Source organism: Amblyomma mixtum, chromosome 4 (genome assembly GCF_055824585.1).
Source record: "Amblyomma mixtum isolate Tamu chromosome 4, ASM5582458v1, whole genome shotgun sequence".
Taxonomy (NCBI): Eukaryota; Metazoa; Arthropoda; class Arachnida; order Ixodida; family Ixodidae; genus Amblyomma; species Amblyomma mixtum.
Genome location: NC_143015.1, coordinates 153,697,398 through 153,716,313, shown reverse-complemented (window position 1 = coordinate 153,716,313; position 18,916 = coordinate 153,697,398). Strand labels below are relative to the sequence as shown.

Sequence of the window (18,916 nt, the reverse complement as noted above, 5' to 3'; positions counted from 1 at the left end):
GTCCCGTCTCCCTCGTCCTTTGTGTCGTCTTTGTGTGCGCTAACAAAAACTCCGCGAGAAGGAGGTTTGTGTTACTGAAACCGAAAACTAACCGGAGCGCCGGCGAGCGGCGACGAGGAGCTCGCTTCTCTGTTCTTCCGTTTTATTTTTTCTTTTTGTTTATCTCTGCCACGGGCTGCAAACCACGCAATCTCATACGTATACGCTTCGCAGAAAGCGAGCGTCGAGACAACGGACACCAGAGCAATGAAGCGGTCTCCGTTGTCTCTTTTATCGGGCCCGACGCAGTCGGTTCCGCTGTGAGGGGCGGAGCGGTGTGTCGTTACTCGTGAAGCGTCAGGCACGGTTCAGAGGCGGTAGCAGCAACCACCGTATACCCGGAGTTGTCGGTCGGACGCGGAGAGCAGCGTATACACAGTTGCAACAAAGACGAAGTAAGTTGCAGCGTCGTTGCTTCCAGAAAGCTCTTTTGTTCCGCGATAGTGTAAAGGAAATTAAGCAATTGAAACGCGGTACGCCCGAACTTAGCCGAGCTTGTTTTGATGCGTCAGTAATACGTTAAAGGGAGCTCCGTAATTATGTAGCGAAAGCTGAAACCTTCGCTACGTTGTTTCTTGTTGTGTGCTCGTTTTCTTTTTTTTTACCATGTCTAGTACTTTCCCAAGGCTATAGCGAACTTTACATCAATGTAAATTTGAAACAAAGGCAGCGACGTTTATGTATATATAAATTTGAAACTTATGTGAACTTGCGGGCGTTTATTTAAAACAGTTGTGTGCTCGAAATCCACTGCAAGGTGGCGAATATATCAGGTGCGGCGTAATTTTTACGAGACGATGTGAGAACTCTTTTCAGTCTGCATTGTTCCGCTCACAGTAAGGGAAGGTCACGCAGCGGGGTGTTTAATTTTATCAAGTAGATGTTTTTCTTAATACTGTAACACCCACAGAGCACGGCTTTTCAACCTGAGTTATATAACCAAGAGAATGTGTTCAGGTACATTTTTTAAAATTATTATCACATTTGTCACCTAAGACTACTACGTCGTAGTTATTAACATTGTGAATACTTACAAATATGCCTGAAGAAATGCCCATTTTATTCCAAATAAGCACTGAATAAAGTGAAACGCCTTGTATACTTGTCTCCTACACGGTAATCCGTACATGACGCCTGAGGCACACTATGGATTCATAGCCTAAAATGAAAGTTGGCACAAGTGAATTTGAAGAATGAAAAACGGTCCTGACTAGCTCGAGGGGGGGGGGGGGGGGGGGGAATTTGTGCAGGCCGTGGTAAAGGTGGATACGGTGCTTACAAACAACTAGCCAATTGCTCTTCAGTAAAGGCTGGCACTATCTTAATTCTGGTAAGACAGAAGAAACAAAATCAGCGAAGTAACTTTTTCTCGGCGCATCTGCCGTGCCGTCGACAGCGACTTGTTTGTTTAAAAGCGACATCGCATAGATAGCAATATAGTTTCAGTTAGAACCGGCGTTGTCTTCTGAATTGCCATGTGAGCGAGAATCCTCGCTGTTTCTTTTACTTAAATCATTGTGTTTCCGTCCGGCGTATCAGTGCATATGTTATCGTTTCGACCACTTAGCGGTCAGTTGTTCGTAAGCAGTGGGTCCATTGGTATCTATGCTTTACTCTCTCTCTCTCTTTTTTGTACTTTCGTTGTACCATAATTTAATGGCCAAAGAGGAGGTGAGAGTGAGACACGAACTGAGATGAGGCAAGAGCCGAGGTAAAGGACGAGCTGAGGCAAGGACGAGAGAGAAGAGGTTCCTCGGGTGTAATGCGACCCTTGTATAGCGTATTACCAGCGTTTAACCAGGTATTCTATATGCAACGCGTACGACTTTATTTCACGGGTCGGCCTGTTTCTTTTTATTTTCTTGAAGAGCTCATTAGTTTACGGGAAAAGGAGGTTATGTGCTTCATCTAAACGAACCTAAACACCCCATCCTTCGGGTGGACCTCTCCTATATAAAGAAGGTTCTTTAATTCATTTTAATGCGGCGCTGCCGTTGCATTTGTTAGCTGTGACGGAGCCTTTCCTTATGAAAGTGGTCTGTAGACAGTCTACAGACTTCTTCTATACTTTGTTGCCTTCCTGTAGATAATTCCATCTGTCTATTCACAGTCTATAGACAAAAGTGTAGTAAAAGTGTATGGCTATAAATCTATAGATAGTCTATAAACTGTCTATAGGATTTGTATTATCTATAGACTTTTCTCTAGGATTTGTCTATAGCCAGTCTGTAGACTTTATAGACAAATGTCTATAGACTGTCTGTAGAAATGTTTGTGAGGGTTGTATGGATGGATTTTTTTTTTTTTACCTGTTACCCTTCCTTGCTCAGCGCGCAGGGCTATAGGTCGTCATTGCAGTTAGTCGAGCACAGTGCTTGTAGTCTACTTGATTCCAGAGATGACGTTCTGCTTCGTCTAGAACGTACAGGGTTGGTCAAAAGTTCCCAGGCCGCACGGTCTGCTCTTTATCTGTATATATGGGCACTTATATGCTGATAAAGCTATCAATGTTTTTTTAGAGGTTAGAACGATAGTTCTACCCTCTCCAGATATTTTGAGCTTCGGGGGCGTCGTACTGCTATACTGCCTGACTATACTACTAAAAAACAGACCCTGTGACCTGGAAACTTTTGACTGGCCCTTTACATGCAAAACAGGACAAGACGAATAGGGACGAAAATATCGCGGCTTGCGACAGCCCTTCGAGATTCCATCGGGATCGCATATGCCGTCTGGTGCAATTCAGCGGGCCTCCCCAACCAAAATTTCAAATAGGTGTCGCTGGTGGTTGAATTGGTTTATTGGGTTTTAACGTCCCGAAGCAACTCAGGCTATGAGGACGCCGTAGTGAAGGGCTCCGGAAATTTCGACCACCTCCTGGGGTTCTTTTAACGTGCACTCACATCGCACAGCACACGGGCCTCTAGAATTTCGCCTTCATGGAAATTCGGCCGCCGCGGCCGAGATCGAACCCGCGTCTTTGGGGCCAGCAGCCGAGCGCCGTAACCACTGAGCCACCGCAGCGGGGCGCTGTTGGAACAGCAAATGCGGCTTTTGTACGCAGTGAATGCGAAACAGAATAGGTATCGATTCACGTGCGCGCACATTCTTTAGTTCTGTTCACGTCGGGGTGTCACCAAATTTATAGGACCACCTAATTTCATTGTTTTCGCAGTGCGATTCTAACAGCTGTTGATACATTTACGAGAAGTGATGTCATTTCCGGTCTGGTGACGTCAGTTTCCTCCGGCCAGCGAAAACGCTCCGTTTGGTGACGTCACCTCCCTTCAGCCAATGGAAATGCTACGGTCTGGACGCCTCATTTCCCTCCAGCCCATGAGAATGCTATGATCTATAGTGACGTCACTTCCCTCCAGCCAGTGGGAATGCTATGGTCTGGTGAAGTTACTTCCTTTCAACCAATGGGAATGCCATGGTCTGATGACGTCACGTCTTGTTAGCCAATGGGAAAACTTTATGGCCGCGACGACGAATTTCGGCTCCATGGGGCTTCTAATGTTATTCTTTCTTTCAGAGTGCACACGCCGGAATAAAAGATCGTCAAGTATCCTAATGACAGTCTGAGTCATTTCGGCGGCATCGTTGCAGACATGGCAGCCATGGACAACCCGCGAGTGGTGGACCTGAGGTCGGACACTCTGACCAAGCCGACACCGGAGATGCGTCAGGCCATGCGGGACGCCGAGGTGGGGGACGACGTGTTCAAGGAGGACCCCACCGTCAACGGTAAGCATGGAAGAAAGCATCAGATAAGATTATTAAGAAATCTGGTCTAAGTTACCAGGTAATTGGTAGATGCGTGCGTGTTCGGGAGTTCTATCTTCAGTGTAATTTAAGAGTTGCTACCGAACCGCTGCTTCTTGGTATCTTTATACGTTACAAAAGACCAGCTCTTGCTTTGACATGCTGCTAGCACCATCGCCGCATTTTCGGGACCCAGCTTTGATGACAATATCGCTCGAAGAACGATCGATAATGATCGCCGTACTGTTGTTTTCATCTCACTTTGAGCCTCCCTTTTTGGAGACAGAATATAGAATGTGAGCAGTGTACAGAGTCTAAACGTGTGGTCGAGAGGTGCTAATATACTTTCACCTTTACAACACATTTTCTTTTCTTTGATAATAATGATGGACCGCGAGAAAATGAACAGAAAAATAGAATACACGAAGGGTAAAAGAAAGAAACAGCGTCCTCTACAACGCTGTTGGTGTTAGCACTGCGCTGACGAGCTCACCGGCTTGCGCTTTGCAGAGCTGGAACGCGTGGTGGCCGAGCTTCTGGGTATGGAGGCCGCCCTGTACGTGCCGACGGGAACTATGGGGAACCTGGCCGCAGGTGAGCGTCTGATCCTCATTCATTCATTCATTCATTCATTCATTTATTCGGTGGAGGCGAAATGCTGGAGGCCCGTGTACAGCGCGATGTCACTGCACATTGAAGAACCCCAGGCCGAAATTATCTGCAGCCCTCCACTACGGTATTCCTCATAACCTGAGTCGCTTTGGGACGTTAAACACAATAACCCAAACTATTAATTAATTGAATCATTCATTCAATCATTCGGTGGAGGTGAATGCTAAAGGCCAGCATATTGCGCGATGTCAGTGCACATTGAAGAACCCCAGGCCGAAATTATCTGCAGCCCTCCACTACGGTATTCCTCATAACCTTATTCGCTTTGGGACGTTAAACACAATAACCCAAACTATTAATTAATTGAATCATTCATTCAATCATTCGGTGGAGGTGAATGCTAAAGGCCAGCATATTGCGCGATGCCAGTGAACGTTGAAGAATCCCAGGCCTAAATTATCTGCAGCCCTCCACTACGGTGTTCCTCATAACCTGAGTCCCTTTGAGAGGTTAAACACAATAACCTAAACAATTAAATAAGTAATTAATTCAATCATTCATTCTGTCATTTGGTGGAGGTGAATGACCTTTCAGAATATCGTGCAATATCAGTGCACATTGAATAACCCCAAGTGGTCGAAATTATCTGCAGCCCACCACTACAGGGTCCCTCATAACCTGAGTCGCTTTTGGGACATTAAACACCATAAACCAAGCTATTGATTCTTTCGTACTCCTTTTTTTCCTCTCTGAAACTAAATGACTGTCAACACTATACTGTTCATGGTAGCTGAGCTATGCGCTGCACAACATCGAGTGTTTCTCTAATTGATCGGTTCATGAGAAAGAAATAGCTTTAAGACCCTTGTGATGGAAGCGCTCGTCCCTGTCTGTTCTCTCTGGGTCCTTGTTGTTTTAGCGCTTCGAAAAATTTCAAAGTCAAGCGATGTGTCACGTGTGTGTGTGTGCGTGTGTGTGCGTGTGTGTGTGTGCGTGTGCGTGTGCGCGTGTGTGCGTGTGTGCGTGTGTGCGTGTGCGTGTGTGTGTGTGTGTGTGTGTGTGTGTGTGTGTGTGTGTGTGTGTGTGTGTGTGTGTGTGTGTGTGTGTGTGTGTGTGTGTGTGTGTGTGTGTGTGTGTGTGAGCGCGTGCGTGCGCGCGCTTGCGGGTAGAGAAGTTAAGAGAGGGACACAAGAGAGTTGCTAGGATGGTCGAGATAAAGCACAGAACACAAAGAAGTGTGAAGTTCTTGTATTTCTCTTTCGAGCGCTTTTGTTTTTCGTGCTATGTTTCGATCAAAGTTAAGGAAACTCGCATGAACACTAAGAAGAAGAGGAAAATTGACAAGCTAGAGGCTAAGAATCCTTACCAGAATACATCAATGGAATGCAAACAGTGCACTTTAAGAGAGAGAGAGAGAGAGTGCCGTCAAGGGAATGAGAAGAAACAGCGTTTTCGCGTGCTTCAGAACCTGTTGGGAAAAATTGGGGAACACTTAAGCTCCGCCTTTTAGGGTATGACGCGATAGCGGTTCCTCGTGTTCATGCAGGCACTGACACTGTTTTCTCTTTCACAGTCACGATTATTATGTTTATGGTTTATGGAGTTTAACGTCCCAAAACGACTCTGGCTATGAGGGGCGCCGTAGTGAAGGGCTCCGGAAATTTCGAACAACTGGGGTTCTTTGACGCGCACGGCCATCACACCGTACACGGGTAGAATTTCGCCTCCATCGAAATTCGACCGCCGCAGCTGGGTTCGAACCCGCGTCTTTCGGGTCAGCAGCCACGATTTTAATGTGAAAGACCGCACGACGTACAGATAAAGCCCCGCTTTAACCAAGCCGTACGAACATGTCTGCGTGGCGTATAGCAGTAGCGTTTCTGACTCGCAGCTCGAGGGCCCGAGGTTCGTGCGTTCCCAATGCGCCGCTGGTGCGGCTGGCGCCATCTATTGAAGCCTCTTTTAATTGACTAGATTTAACTTTTTGGTCACGCCGACGACCACGCCGACACCGGCTTTTCTGCGACACGGGGCCGTCACGCTTCCGCGCAATATGCGGATCCCACTGTGCACAAACGCGCGCATGAGAACAACTGCGACCCCCCAAGGGCTTATCCAGCGATTATCTTATCCGGTCTCAAATCTCTTCTCCTTCTACAGCAATAAACGTATCGCACGCTCCCTTTGTTCTGCTTCGGCTGAAAGGCGCCGTGGACGAGCACTTTCGCTTGGTCTCGAACACACGCCACTGGAATTCTTTTTCACCGATAACCGCGGGCCTTCGCACACGTGTTAGCTCATTAGCAGCCGGTTCATCACACCTTGCGCGGTTCTGCTCTCGAGTAGACGAGATATGCGCCTTCCGAACAAACAGGGGACTCACGTGCGCTTTGTTATAATTGCTTGTTCAGCTTGCGTAATCTGTGACGCGGCGTGAGAGAGCAGAGTGCCTGGCCGCGGGGATGCTTGTACCGATGACCTGAATCAACCCGGTGCTTCACATGTTACATGCGGCGAAGGCTTCGCCGGCGGGTCATTGGTGCAGTTGAAAAAATTCAGGGGGCACTTTGGCTTTCTAAAGTGCTGCAAGGCGAAAGCCTTTCCTGGCGCACTTTTTTTCATTGACTTACGAGACTGTTTGTGCTGTACTAGTGCTTTATTTGACTACACACTTTTACTACACGTTACAACTACACACTTTGACTGCCGACTTTGACTGCTTCTTTAGCACGAATCTCTCTGCTACGATGAGTTCGGTTGTATCCATGGCTCTGTTCGCAGTAGTGAGGTATGTAATGTGGTCACCCACGGGCGCCTTACGCCCCCTGTCGAAGCGGACAACTATTTTATTAGTTGTCGTCTGCTCCAAAAGGGGGCGTCAGGCATCCGTTGGTGACCTCAGTACTGCGAATCCGCGCATTCTGACGTCATAACCATTTCGACCATCCGAAAAGCGTGACACGTCTGCTGACAACCTTCTGTCGACAACGATGAGGCATTAAAGGCTTTCGCCTTAATATAGCCACAGTTGCATTTGCTGCACAAGAGGGATTTAGGTTTTGTTTTATGGGAGTATACGAATGCCTCACGTTGGAAATGTTTAGAAAGCCGAGCACCGATGACAGTGTGTGGATCAGATGTGTTGTGTTACATTGTGTTTTATGGCGCATAAGAAACTCAGACAATCATGCGCCAAACACATTGTATAATTACTTTAAGAAATCCGATGTCCTCAGGGACAGTCCTTGTCCGAACAAGGACACCGAGGAGCCCAACGAATGGAATAAAGACCTCAGTCTCCTCCCAGCAGCACAGCTAATTGGCCCAATATTGGGAACGCACTGGCAATTAAAGGCCGGTCGACCACAATGAGGCCATCCGTTTCTAATACTAAGCTGATTACCTGTGCCGCTTGGGTTCTTCTCGGACCTGAGATAATGGGTGAGGTGTATCCCGAAATGCGTCAAAGCACAGGTTAAGAATTTTTAGAATTTATGGCCTTTTTGTGATGATATAGTTTGTTTAAGATTGCCGCTTGTTTCAGGGAACTAAAAACAGATGAAGTATTTACAAGTGGATTATCTCCTAAAAGTTGGTTTGGTTTATTGGGGTTTAACGTCCCAAAGCGACTCCGGCTATGAGAGACGCCGCAGTGAAGGGCTCCGGAAATTTCGACCACCTGGGGTTCTTTAACGTGCACTGACATCGCACAGCACACGGGCCTCTAGAATTTCGCCTTCATCGAAATTCAGCCGCCGCGGCTGGGATCGAACCCACGTCTTTCGGGTCAGTAGCCGAGCGCCATAACCACTGAGCCACCGTGGCGGGTCCTAAAAGTAAATTGAGGTGGAAAGGAACGTGTTCATTGTAAAATATGTAAAATACTTTTCCCTTAGCCGTTCGGGTTCTGTGCACGGAAATAAAATGTGATTTACAGTGAGCTCACCTCCACATTTCTCAGATAGAGGTGAGCTCTAGGTGGCGCTGCAGGCTTCCGCTGTCAGAATCAACTTCCGCTTTGGAGAGCGATAGTTCAGGACGTACGTTGCAGGCGCACTTGTACGGCGTTCGCAGTGATGGCCCACTGCGACCAGCGGGGACAGGAGATTCTGGTGGGCGACGCTTCGCACCTCTTCCTCAACGAGCAAGGAGGAGTGGCTCAGGTAAGCACGCGATTTAAGCGCAGGTAGTCTGTTATACAGCGAGTCAAAACGGTACACTGCTTGCAGAGGGGGACCGCGATATAACTGCGCATGCGCTGAAGCCGTCGAGGCGGCTACCAGGTAAAGCACACTGCGTGTGGTGCACGTGCGAAAACACGGCTCTCATTAGTGGCTACTATGCCTATAGGGTCTGGGGTGAAGCTCGACGGTAGTGGTGTCAGGGGCGGCTGATTATGTTCTCTTGTAAATGCAGTCCATTGAGGTGTCCAGGGGCCGTATTTTCCAACGATCCGTGTAATATTTTCCATTGATTTGGTCATTTACCATTAGTGGCAGCTCCCAGTGACGTAGACTGTAGGAGGTGACGTCACGGTGGTCGCAGCAACAACACACTCATGTTTGCTACTGACGTTCATGAACGAGTCCTGCGCCCTAGCCATGAAAAATAAATTAGGGGTGTGCGAATATCAAATTTTTCGAATACGAATCGAATACGAATACTTAGTTCCGAATATCGAATCGAATATCGAATAATCAAGGACAGACGCATTTAATCACTACGAAACATTTATTTGAGCATCCAAGAACATCACAGTTCAACTATAAATTAGCAAATGAACACAAAAGGTGTGTGTGGCTGCACAAAATGTATCAAAATCGAGAATATATTTCTTAGAGGAGTGGAAATACCGCAGAAAATGACTAGTACACAGCATTAATTAAGGCTAGCTTGCCTTAAGCACAAAAGCACGTCGCTGGGATGAACATTAAAGGTTGTCGTGAAGGAAAACCGGCTGCTCCACATGGTCAGAGGCCGAAGTCGTTCCCTTCGAGCTGAAACGACTTCTCCAGCCACAGAAAATGCCCTCTCACTCGGCACTGAACTGGCAGGTATTGCGAGGTACTTCGTGCGCAGCTCTGACTATACCAGCTTTGCAGGTAAAGCCACAAGGAAGCTCACTAGCACAGTCAGCTACCCATCATGGCCAAACGTTACGCATGGCTCTGGGTGCCGCCATGTTGCAATGTCTATGTTGATAAGACTTGCGAGCCGAAATGAACACCGGTGCTCTCAATAGAATAACGGTCAAATCCGAATATTCGCTCGGAATCGAATATTCGAAACAACACGAATACTTGGATTTCGAATCGAATTCGAATAATAAAAATATAATATTCGAATTGTATTCGAAAATTTTGAATATTCGCACACCCCTAAAATAAATGTGTCTCAGCTGGAGTGTATGCGGTGACCGGAGAGTGGCCAGCGATGACGCCGCTACCAGACAGGCCGTGCCGGTGATTGGTAGCCCTTGTCCTCACCTGTTTTCGTCACGGCTGACGTCACTAGCAAATAAAGCGGGAAATAGAATGGCTCATTAGAAAACACGGTCCCAAGATACTCTTCTCGGACTTCAACTCTTCGTTCTGGGTGCATCCTGAGTTCTTGGATGGATCTTCAGATCGCAGTCGCAGAAGTGTGGCCCCAACTTTCACCAATGATATATCGCCCGGTAGGAAATGTTCAGTCGTACAACACGAAAAAAGCCGCTTAGTACCGAAAAGGTTTGGAATTGAAAATGAAGTGCTCGGAGAAAGGAATTGAAATGAGAAAGAAGGAAGAGATAGCATAGCAATCTGCACGACCGCTGGTCGACAGCTAGCGGTGCGCGTCGGCAGTCAGAGGCTTCAGGAGGAAATCCATTTTAAAACCGTGCGGACCCTCAGGAGCGGACCTTGCCATCATACTCTACTTAGGCTGTAGGAGGTGACGTCACGCTGTTCGCGGCAACAACACACCCATGTTTGCTACTAGCTTTAACGTGCACTGACATCGCACAGTACACGTCGCCGCTTCAAGTCGGAGTCTGAGTCGCTTTATTAGAGAGGGTTCCCCTTTCTCTCCACAGGTGGCGTCCGTGCAGAGCTGGGCTGTACCCACCCAGAAGGACGGCCGCCTTCTCGTGAAGGACCTAGAGTTCCGTGTCAGGCACCGGGACTTCCACTGTCCTAGGACTTCACTGCTTTGCCTGGAGAACACGCACAACGTCTGCGGGGGTACCGTCCTGCCTATGGACTACATGGAACAGGTGCGGCAATTGGGTGATGCCAGTCACCACCAATGAAGGTGGTTCTCATACTATAACCCGTAGACTCTTGGCAGAATCCTCGCGACGGCCTTATAGTGAGCCCATTACGAGCGTCCTTTTAAGCCTTTAATGGCTTATACTGTCGGCCAAAATTCTGTCACACTATTGCTGTCAATCAAAGTGATGACGTCATCGGTGGTTCCTTCTGCGCATGCGCTTGGCGCCAGGCAACTTCAAGCCACACACGATGGACTTCAGCGAAGATACATTAGCAGAATGATTCAGCCAAATGCATCAGTAGAATGATAAGAATTGGCAACAGAAGAGCAGTCTTTCATTCGCAAACGGCGTGTAATCAGCAATAGAGGCAGTCAAATCGCCACGAAAAGGCTTTCGCCTCACGCACTTTCGATCGTCAGAGTGCCCCCCCCCCCCCCCCCCCTAATTTTCTCGCGTACCCCATATGCTGTTAATCATGCGGCTGAGAAGCTACAGACGCTTATGCTAACGTCGGCGTGGTTTAATTGTGCATGGTTTTTCAAAAATGATTTTGTGTTCTCGCCAGATAGACTGGCAATGCTGCCTTTGGCATTTACAAGCGCAACTACTTAGCTGTCTGCGGTTACCCTCTTGCATGGGTGAAAGACAAACCCAAGAACAATGCGGCAAAACGTCCCTCAGAGGAGGCCCTCCAGCAAAGTGGCGTGTACCGATTGTCTTGACATCTCGGTTAATCCGTTTCATCCCATCTGTGGTTAACCCCCTTCCACCTGTCAGACCCCTGCGATCTCACGACAACGGATGCGAGGTGATTAACCTCGGCGTCACAATTGATCGACGCCATTGGCTGGAGAGCTGGCTTTGGGGGGCATTCGCCGCTTCGTTCTTGAGTTTTATCCGGCTAGGACGCCTGATTAAGGTATAGTGTTTCGGAGCAGCTAGGTCGTCTTGGGCGCTGGTCTCAACCGCCAAGAACGCTGAAGGCAGCAGTGCTGAGGTTGGGTAGCGAAAGGTGATAGCCTAAAACATTCATTGAGCCGCCATTGTTCGCATACCTCGAGTAAAAACTTCGGGCACACTTAAGTTCACCTTAAGAGTATGACGCGATGGCGTTAGAGGATCCCTGCGGTCGCTTGAGGGGTGCCCTGCCGCACCCTTCCGCAAACATCGACACACTTGTTGCTATCACGTACTGCTTTATCACGTATCATCGTCCACATTAATTGGTGGCGAAATTAGTGACCCTAGTTAACTTCGTGTTCCTCTAATGCAATTCTCCTACTGTCCGGTGTGAGGTGCTCGTACAAGGCCTCCATTTATCTCACTGAATGAAGGTTCCTTAACGGTCTAGAGATGGCGTGCCCAACGTCTGACCCAAAGGACGGCGGTTCGATTCTACTTGGCCACCTTTTTTAGCGAAAGCTACATTGGCCACGAACTTTTGATTTCGCTGGGGCGGTGCTCCGATGAGGCGCAGAGACCGACCTTGAGCCGTCGCCTAGCAACCGCCGCAGCTGGCGGACGCCGCGCGCTCGCCGCGACATCTGGCATGACGTCACACAGCGCGCCTCGTCATTGCGCTCGCCTCCGCTTGCTTCGCCAGCTGTGTCGCATGCCTACTTTCGCTACGTATATCCTGGCATAGCCGAGCTAAGCCACCGCCAATTTTTTTAATTTTTCAAACGAAACATCTTTTCTACGTCACTACCCTGTCGACCAATCGGGATATTTCAGTCACAACGAAGCCGACGCCGTGTTTTCCGCCGAACTGAAACTTTAACGCTGTCGTGTTCAAAAACACTCCGGTATAACCGGTATAGCTCGTGCGGTATCTTTTGTCTCGAGGTATGCTCCTTACGTGAACTTAGTAAACGAGAGCTGTTTATATGTAGTTCTGTCACCTCCGCTCTCTCTCTGGAGAAGGCCAGGGGCATTTACCATAACTTGAACCGCGTGTCTTCCAGGTCACGCAATTTGCGAAGGCCAACAAGATCCCCTTGCACATGGACGGAGCGAGGATCATGAACGCGGCCACCTACTTGGGTCTCCCGGTCAAGGACATCCTCAGGGGATGCGACACCATCCAGATGTGCATTTCAAAGGTACCAAGCACCCTCCTTCCCCCCGAGAACGTTGCGCCTGAACTTGATTCCTGGCGTCCGTGTGAATTAAGTAACAGAGTAACAGCGAAACTTCTCTACCTTGCTCTCTGCAGGGCCTTGCCTGCCCCATCGGGTCTCTGGTGGCTGGACCGAAGGACTTCATCTATAAGTAAGCCGCGCTTTGTCTCTCGGGGCTTTTCTGATACTTGCGAAGAAATTTGGCCGCAGTGCATCGTATTACGGTGCGTTAAACACGCTACCATGCAGTATATCGATGCGGTGTTTACGGATGGAAAGAAGCGTGCCCGTTGTCAAGCGGGCTAAGGAGTTTCATTATATGCCGTGCTGAAGAACTTTTTTGGTTGAAGGCCCTCTTCCCAAACATTTCAACCCAGAAAGGCCAAGCACCAGGCCGAGGAAAATTTTACACCCATTAAAAAACCTGTGGGTACCCGGCGCTACTAGGGATCGAACCGAACACCTCCCGAATGCGAGCCCACAAGGCCAAGAGTTCCAAATCTCTTGAAGGTGCGAGAAACTCTTGTCCTGGCCCCTCCGAAACTTATGACTTCCGTGGATGCTATAAGAATACTTAGTTGAGAAACGAGTCCCTTATTCCTCAAACTTTTGACAAAGGCTGTACGTACATTAGTCAGTATAGCCACTCGCTTCCTCTGTCGTACACCGTAATTTTTAATGTGAAGACATTATATGGCTGTATCGCGTCAGCAAAAAGTGTCCGCAGAACGTGTCCGCAAATTTTGTCCGCACGATTACGTCGTTCTCTGAAGATAAATGTGTGTGAGTTTGGTTGTGTTAGGTAGTGCGTGATAAAATGTTGCCGGGGGGGGAAATTTGGGTTGATGAGGCGTAATTAGTGAACTAAACGCGAAGAAACGCGAAAACATACACTTAGACGTCAAAATAGCCACGTGCGTCGATGTAGTACATGGACGTCAGAGTAGCCACGGACGTCGATAATAGTATGTGGCCGTTTTGCTTTCTCATTGCTCCATTGCCGGTCGCCGCAGTTATCTCAAAGTTTTTTTAAATAGTGGGTGACCGCCACATCAGAAAAAAACTTACTTTATCGGTGCTGCTCAGTGGAAATCAAAGCGGGAACTTTCAAAGCGCAACTAGACTCCATACTTGTCCAGAAATTCAGCACCGTGGTTCCTGGAACAGCTTCATCGATAATGCATGGTGATTATGACACGTTCGATCGCCGCTTTACGCAGGGTGGCCCGTGTGCGTAAGTGCCTGGGCGGAGGAATGCGGCAGTCAGGGATCGTTGCTGCGGCCGGCCTCGTCTCCCTCCGGACCATCGTGCCTCGGCTTCACGAGGACCACGACAACACGCAGAGGCTAGCCAGGGGTATGCGGACGTCCCTGGCCTGCGTCTCTGTAGCGTACGGGCCCATGTAGCACATGTAATCGGCCCAATATTGGAAATCGATGGTTTCATTCTGGTCCCTTGTGGGACCAGCCCTTGCCAATGTTCCCTAATTAACCTAACCAATTTTGACAGGAAGCATGTTCAGCAATATACACATCTTGTTCGGGTGAAGAATTCACACACAGTTAGTGGTTTTTGAGCAAAGTAAATGGCGCAGTAACTGTCTCACTTCTCGGAGGACACCTCAACCACGCCGTGAGGAAAGGCAGCAGTGAAAGAAGAAAGAGGTGCCGCAGTGGGCGGGGAGGGGGCTGAACAAACTGTCACACAATTAGTAGTTTTTGGAGGAAGCAAATGGCGCAGTAACCGTATCTCACTTCTCGGTGGACACCTCAACCGCGCCGTGAGAAAATTCAGGAGTGAAAGAAGAAAAAGGTGCCGCAGTGGAGGGCTTCGTAGTGATTTCGACCACCTGGATGTAACCTGGCCTGCTACTCCACGCGGGGGGCAAATGGGAAGGGACGGAAAGAGATGGGTATAGTTCAAATGGAGGGAGGGGATGACGTCATAATGCGTACAATGAATTGCTTACTATTAATACAGTGAAATGGCACTCGGGGAATGCAGTCACGAAAATCGTTGCAGGTTGCATGAAGTACCTCCAAGGTGATGCAGCGGCACCGTTGAGCAGTGGGTAAATGCATTTTTCTAGAGATCCAGCATGGACGCGTTGCAATACAGTGAATTTAAAAAAGCCCCTTCGCTTACGCAAGTATCTGTGGTACTGGACACATTCCCTGAAAAAAAAAAAGCTAAAATAGCAGGCTAAAAAGTAGCTAAAAAGCAGGCTAAAATAGCGTGTACCTTGAACACTTTCGTGCTCGTTGCGTGCTTTCCCTGGTCGCGATGCCGCACCTTTGCCTCTCATAAACAAATTTTCAGATTTAGCTTTAGCCAATCCATATCTTAGACTGGGGCATCGATAACATCAAAAATGTGCGCGTGTGTTTCTCGCAGGGGTCAGCCTGAAGGGCAATCCCTTAATAAGCATGGACCTGGACACAGTGCAAACCAACATGGCCGTCTACGACTTCATCGACACGAGTCGGCTATCGCCGCTCACGTTCTGCGAACGCCTCAACAAGGTTATTATCGACTGTGCTGATGTCCTTGTTTAGTTGTTTACGTTCACGGTCTTTCATCTCTGCGCTAATTAGATTACTTTAAACGCGCTAGCAGAGTCCCTGTTTGACGCGTGTAAGTCGTGTGAGCGCACTGTTTTTAAGGCGAAAGCCTTTAATGGCTCAAGCTCGCAATGTCCGTCCGTGCGCTGGAATCGTGCCCACTGTGGCCTCTCCTTCGCGCAGCGCCGCAACCTCCTCCCCCTTAGCAACCGGCGCGCCGGTGGGGGGGGGGGGGCGCAGCTGTGCATAGCAACCGTGACGTCACACAGTAGCGGTAGAACGAGCGGACGCGCGTCGGCGGTGCCAGCTACACCGCCGCTCCTTCTCCAGACGTCTCGTTGCAGTCGAGTGATTGAGACGCATGGCTATGAAGCGGCCCAGTGATTCCGCGCCAAGCGGTTCGGGGAAGCGGCAGTGGGTTGACACAAGGCTTTCGCCAAGCATACTTTAGAATTTCCAAAGTGTCTTGGATAATTTTGCTTTCCAGTGTGTACGTTAACGAGAACCAAATTACACGGTAACCCTTCCTGAAATTGACTGAAGGTAGTAAAAAAGAAAGACTGTATGGCTAGAGGCGTTCCGTGAGGCCACGCATTTTAAACGCTGCCCCGGAGCCAGACTGCTGACGCGTAGCCGACAGCATTGCTGTATCCAACATCGTGGAGAGCTTTGCACTGACGGAAAACTCGATGGTTGAGACATCTGAAAAGTTGATAACTACATCTGAAATTTATTCTGAGGAAAGGAAATGCGCATAACTATCTCCCTGGGTCAGTGGACACCTCAGCCGCGCTTTGAGGTATAGGTGGCGGTGCGAACGCCGGCGGCCTATTGCTCCAGGAGGGGTGATGACGTCATTTGCGTTCTGCGTTTTGGCCACGAGTTTCTGATGACGGAGGGGTTTCCGGTTCGGTTCGGTTTATGGGGTTTAACGTCCCAAAGCGACTAAGGCTATGAGAGACGCCGTAGTGGAGGGCTCCGAAAATTTCGACCACCTGGGGTTCTTTAACGTGCACTGACACCGCACAGTACACGGGCCTCGAATTTCTCCTCCAAATAAATTCAACCGCCGCGGCCGGGATCGAACCCGCGTCTTTTGGGTCAGCAGCCGAGCACCATAGCCGCTGAGCCACCGCGGCGGATGGAGGGGTTTCCGCATAATGAGCCAAATAATGCTCTCGCAATAAAAAAGTAGAATGACTTGGCAGTGAAATGTAGCATTTTATGATAATGCGCCCGTTGTCCTCTATTCATTCCTCTGCTGAAGTTGACCATCAGGCTACCCACCTGTTCCGATCTTAACCTCACTCCTGAATGAAGTCTGAGGGAATTATTTCCAAGCCCAATTCCGTGCCTTGATTCTTTTTCCTCCGCCAGGTGACCGAGCGCGAGTACGAAGACCTGCAGCAGGCCATCACGGTGAAGATGATCCCGATCAGCATGTCCAAGGCCCGCGCCGTGCTCCACAACGACGTGAACTCGGACGACGTGGACGCGGCCATCGTCAAGATACGCTACGTGATCGACGAACTGTGCCGCTCGGTCGGCGCCTAGGCGGCACTCAAACGTGGAATCGAATGCAGGATTCGTATACGCCACTGAATTACGTGTTTGGATATGGACTCGTGTACAGTTGTTTTAGTAAACATGGATGGGAGCGGAAACTGAATGGTAGTTTCGTATGGATTGTTTCGGGATTTTTGTAAACAGAACTTGAGTCACTGACGTCTGTTATCACGCACACCGTGTATGTTTGAAACCTAGCAGCAAAACGAAAGAAATAAAAAACTTAAATAAGGGGCATAGTAAAACAGCATAAAGTGGGCCTTATCGAGTTACCAGGATGGCACAGCGCTTATAAAAATTTGTTCGACAGTTTATAGACTCTATACACAGAAGTCCCAGAGCACAGTCTATAGTCAATATAAAAGCTACAGACAGTCTATAGACAATCTATAGATTTATGGCCAGTCTATAGGGAGTCTATAGACTATGAATAGACAAAAATAAATATCTATAAGAAAGCAATAGAATCTATAAGAAGTCTATAGACTTCCTTAGACCCTTTTCATAAGGGATGGCTGCAACAAAAAAAATTAGGGTCCCCGAAATTATTTTTATGGTCATATTCTAGTGCAACATAACTGTAGAGGTGGTCTTTGTGAGTATTCAAGTCAAACTTAAAAGCTCCACTTGGTCCCTACAATTTATAAAGAATTTTTAAAAATCGCTGTTCTCAATACCTGGCATCGGATTAGAGCAACACCTCACCGCGCATCTCCTCCCCAATGACGTCAGCGGGAAATTTGTACGAGATAGCGAGGCTCCTCGCTGGACATGCCCGGGTGTCGCAGGCGGGATGGAGCTACATGGGACTAAAGTAAACCCCGAGCAAGATGTTGCGATTTTTGTGAGCTTGTGCCATCACTGCCGACGGTGCCGCCATTACCTGTACAGCGGGAAGTCCAACATCATCGTTTACACACCTAGCGCCCATTTTTGGTCGATACTCCTGCCGACACCGCGGCGCTTCAATCGTGATGACGTCACAAGGAGCGGGCTGCGCGACACCCCATTGTTTCCACCTTCCCCTGGGCTTTTAATCCGGCGCGCGGAGCAATGTCCGGCTGCTTGACCACCGTTCAAGCGCGTCCGTGCATCTGTATAACAAAAGCTGCCATGCTGTACGCAACGCCAATATCCTCTATACATCAATATTTTGTTGCGGGTTGCGGCGATTGTCGACTAAAAAAAAAACGCCGCCAGTATCTACGCGCACTACGTTATGCGAAGGTCTCAGTGCGTCTGCGATGTCATTTCTTCACCGCTTTCTCGCCGGCCCCGAGTTTCACTAGCAGTGGACGTATTTGATGAACAGAAATACTTGCGCAAACAACGTGCTTACGCATATGTTCAGCGCTCTTTGAGAATGAAATGCAGACAGAAAGAAACCCTGTCTGCGCTTAATCTCGGGCGCGGAACGAAGCACTGAGCACATAGCTCAGCAACTGCTATGTACCCCCTTTTCTAACAGTAACCGAGCAACAGGTTCTTGCTTCTCAAACGTATAACGGAGCCTTCAAGGCACCCCTAAAGACCGAACGGTGCCATAGTGTAAGGACATGGTCTCACCTTTCTTTACACAGAATCGGAGCTTAAGGGCTCCCATGAGTGCTTCGTTACGCGGCTAAGAAACAAACCACCCATGCCGGGTTACTTTTGGCAAGGACTGTACGTAATTTTAGGAGGTATAGTTTAGTTTTTGGATGGTCTTGGCTAGGCTGTTTCAGTTCAGCAGCGCACGATGTAAGGACTTCAAAAATTTGGCCACAAATTTGTTTCGCCACCCCACATGTTCACGAATATCAGAAGAGTGTAGGTGTCGCCACTTCAGAAAAAGAAATAAACATGGCGTTAGTACGAAAATACTAATCGAATTTGCACTGCATGGTATGAAAGGAAGAGGCGGCACGAAATTTTACCCAAAGGCAAAGTGAGCAAAAATGCAGCGACAGCAACGAAAGAACAAAGAACACGCGGCATGCACGGGACGGTAAACTCTTCC

General features: G+C 48.6%; 1 protein-coding gene across 2 annotated transcripts; it reads left to right on the top strand.

The window, feature by feature from the left end:
• The first annotated feature begins 233 nt into the window (after positions 1-233).
• On the top strand, positions 234-17,020 carry LOC149348843 (uncharacterized). 2 transcript variants are annotated; one of them, XM_089588396.1, is made up of 10 exons: positions 234-434; positions 3,575-3,786; positions 4,315-4,398; positions 8,491-8,579; positions 10,490-10,669; positions 12,634-12,771; positions 12,885-12,940; positions 14,010-14,146; positions 15,185-15,312; positions 16,729-17,020. In XM_089588396.1, exons 2-10 carry the CDS (start codon positions 3,651-3,653, stop codon positions 16,903-16,905), a joined length of 1,125 nt encoding a protein of 374 aa, XP_089444522.1. In that variant the 5' UTR covers positions 234-434; positions 3,575-3,650; the 3' UTR covers positions 16,906-17,020. The 2 variants fall into 2 exon arrangements, with proteins under 2 accessions (XP_089444522.1, XP_089444521.1); XM_089588395.1 differs by having other exon boundaries at positions 235-434; positions 3,649-3,786.
• The last annotated feature ends 1,896 nt before the right edge of the window (positions 17,021-18,916 follow it).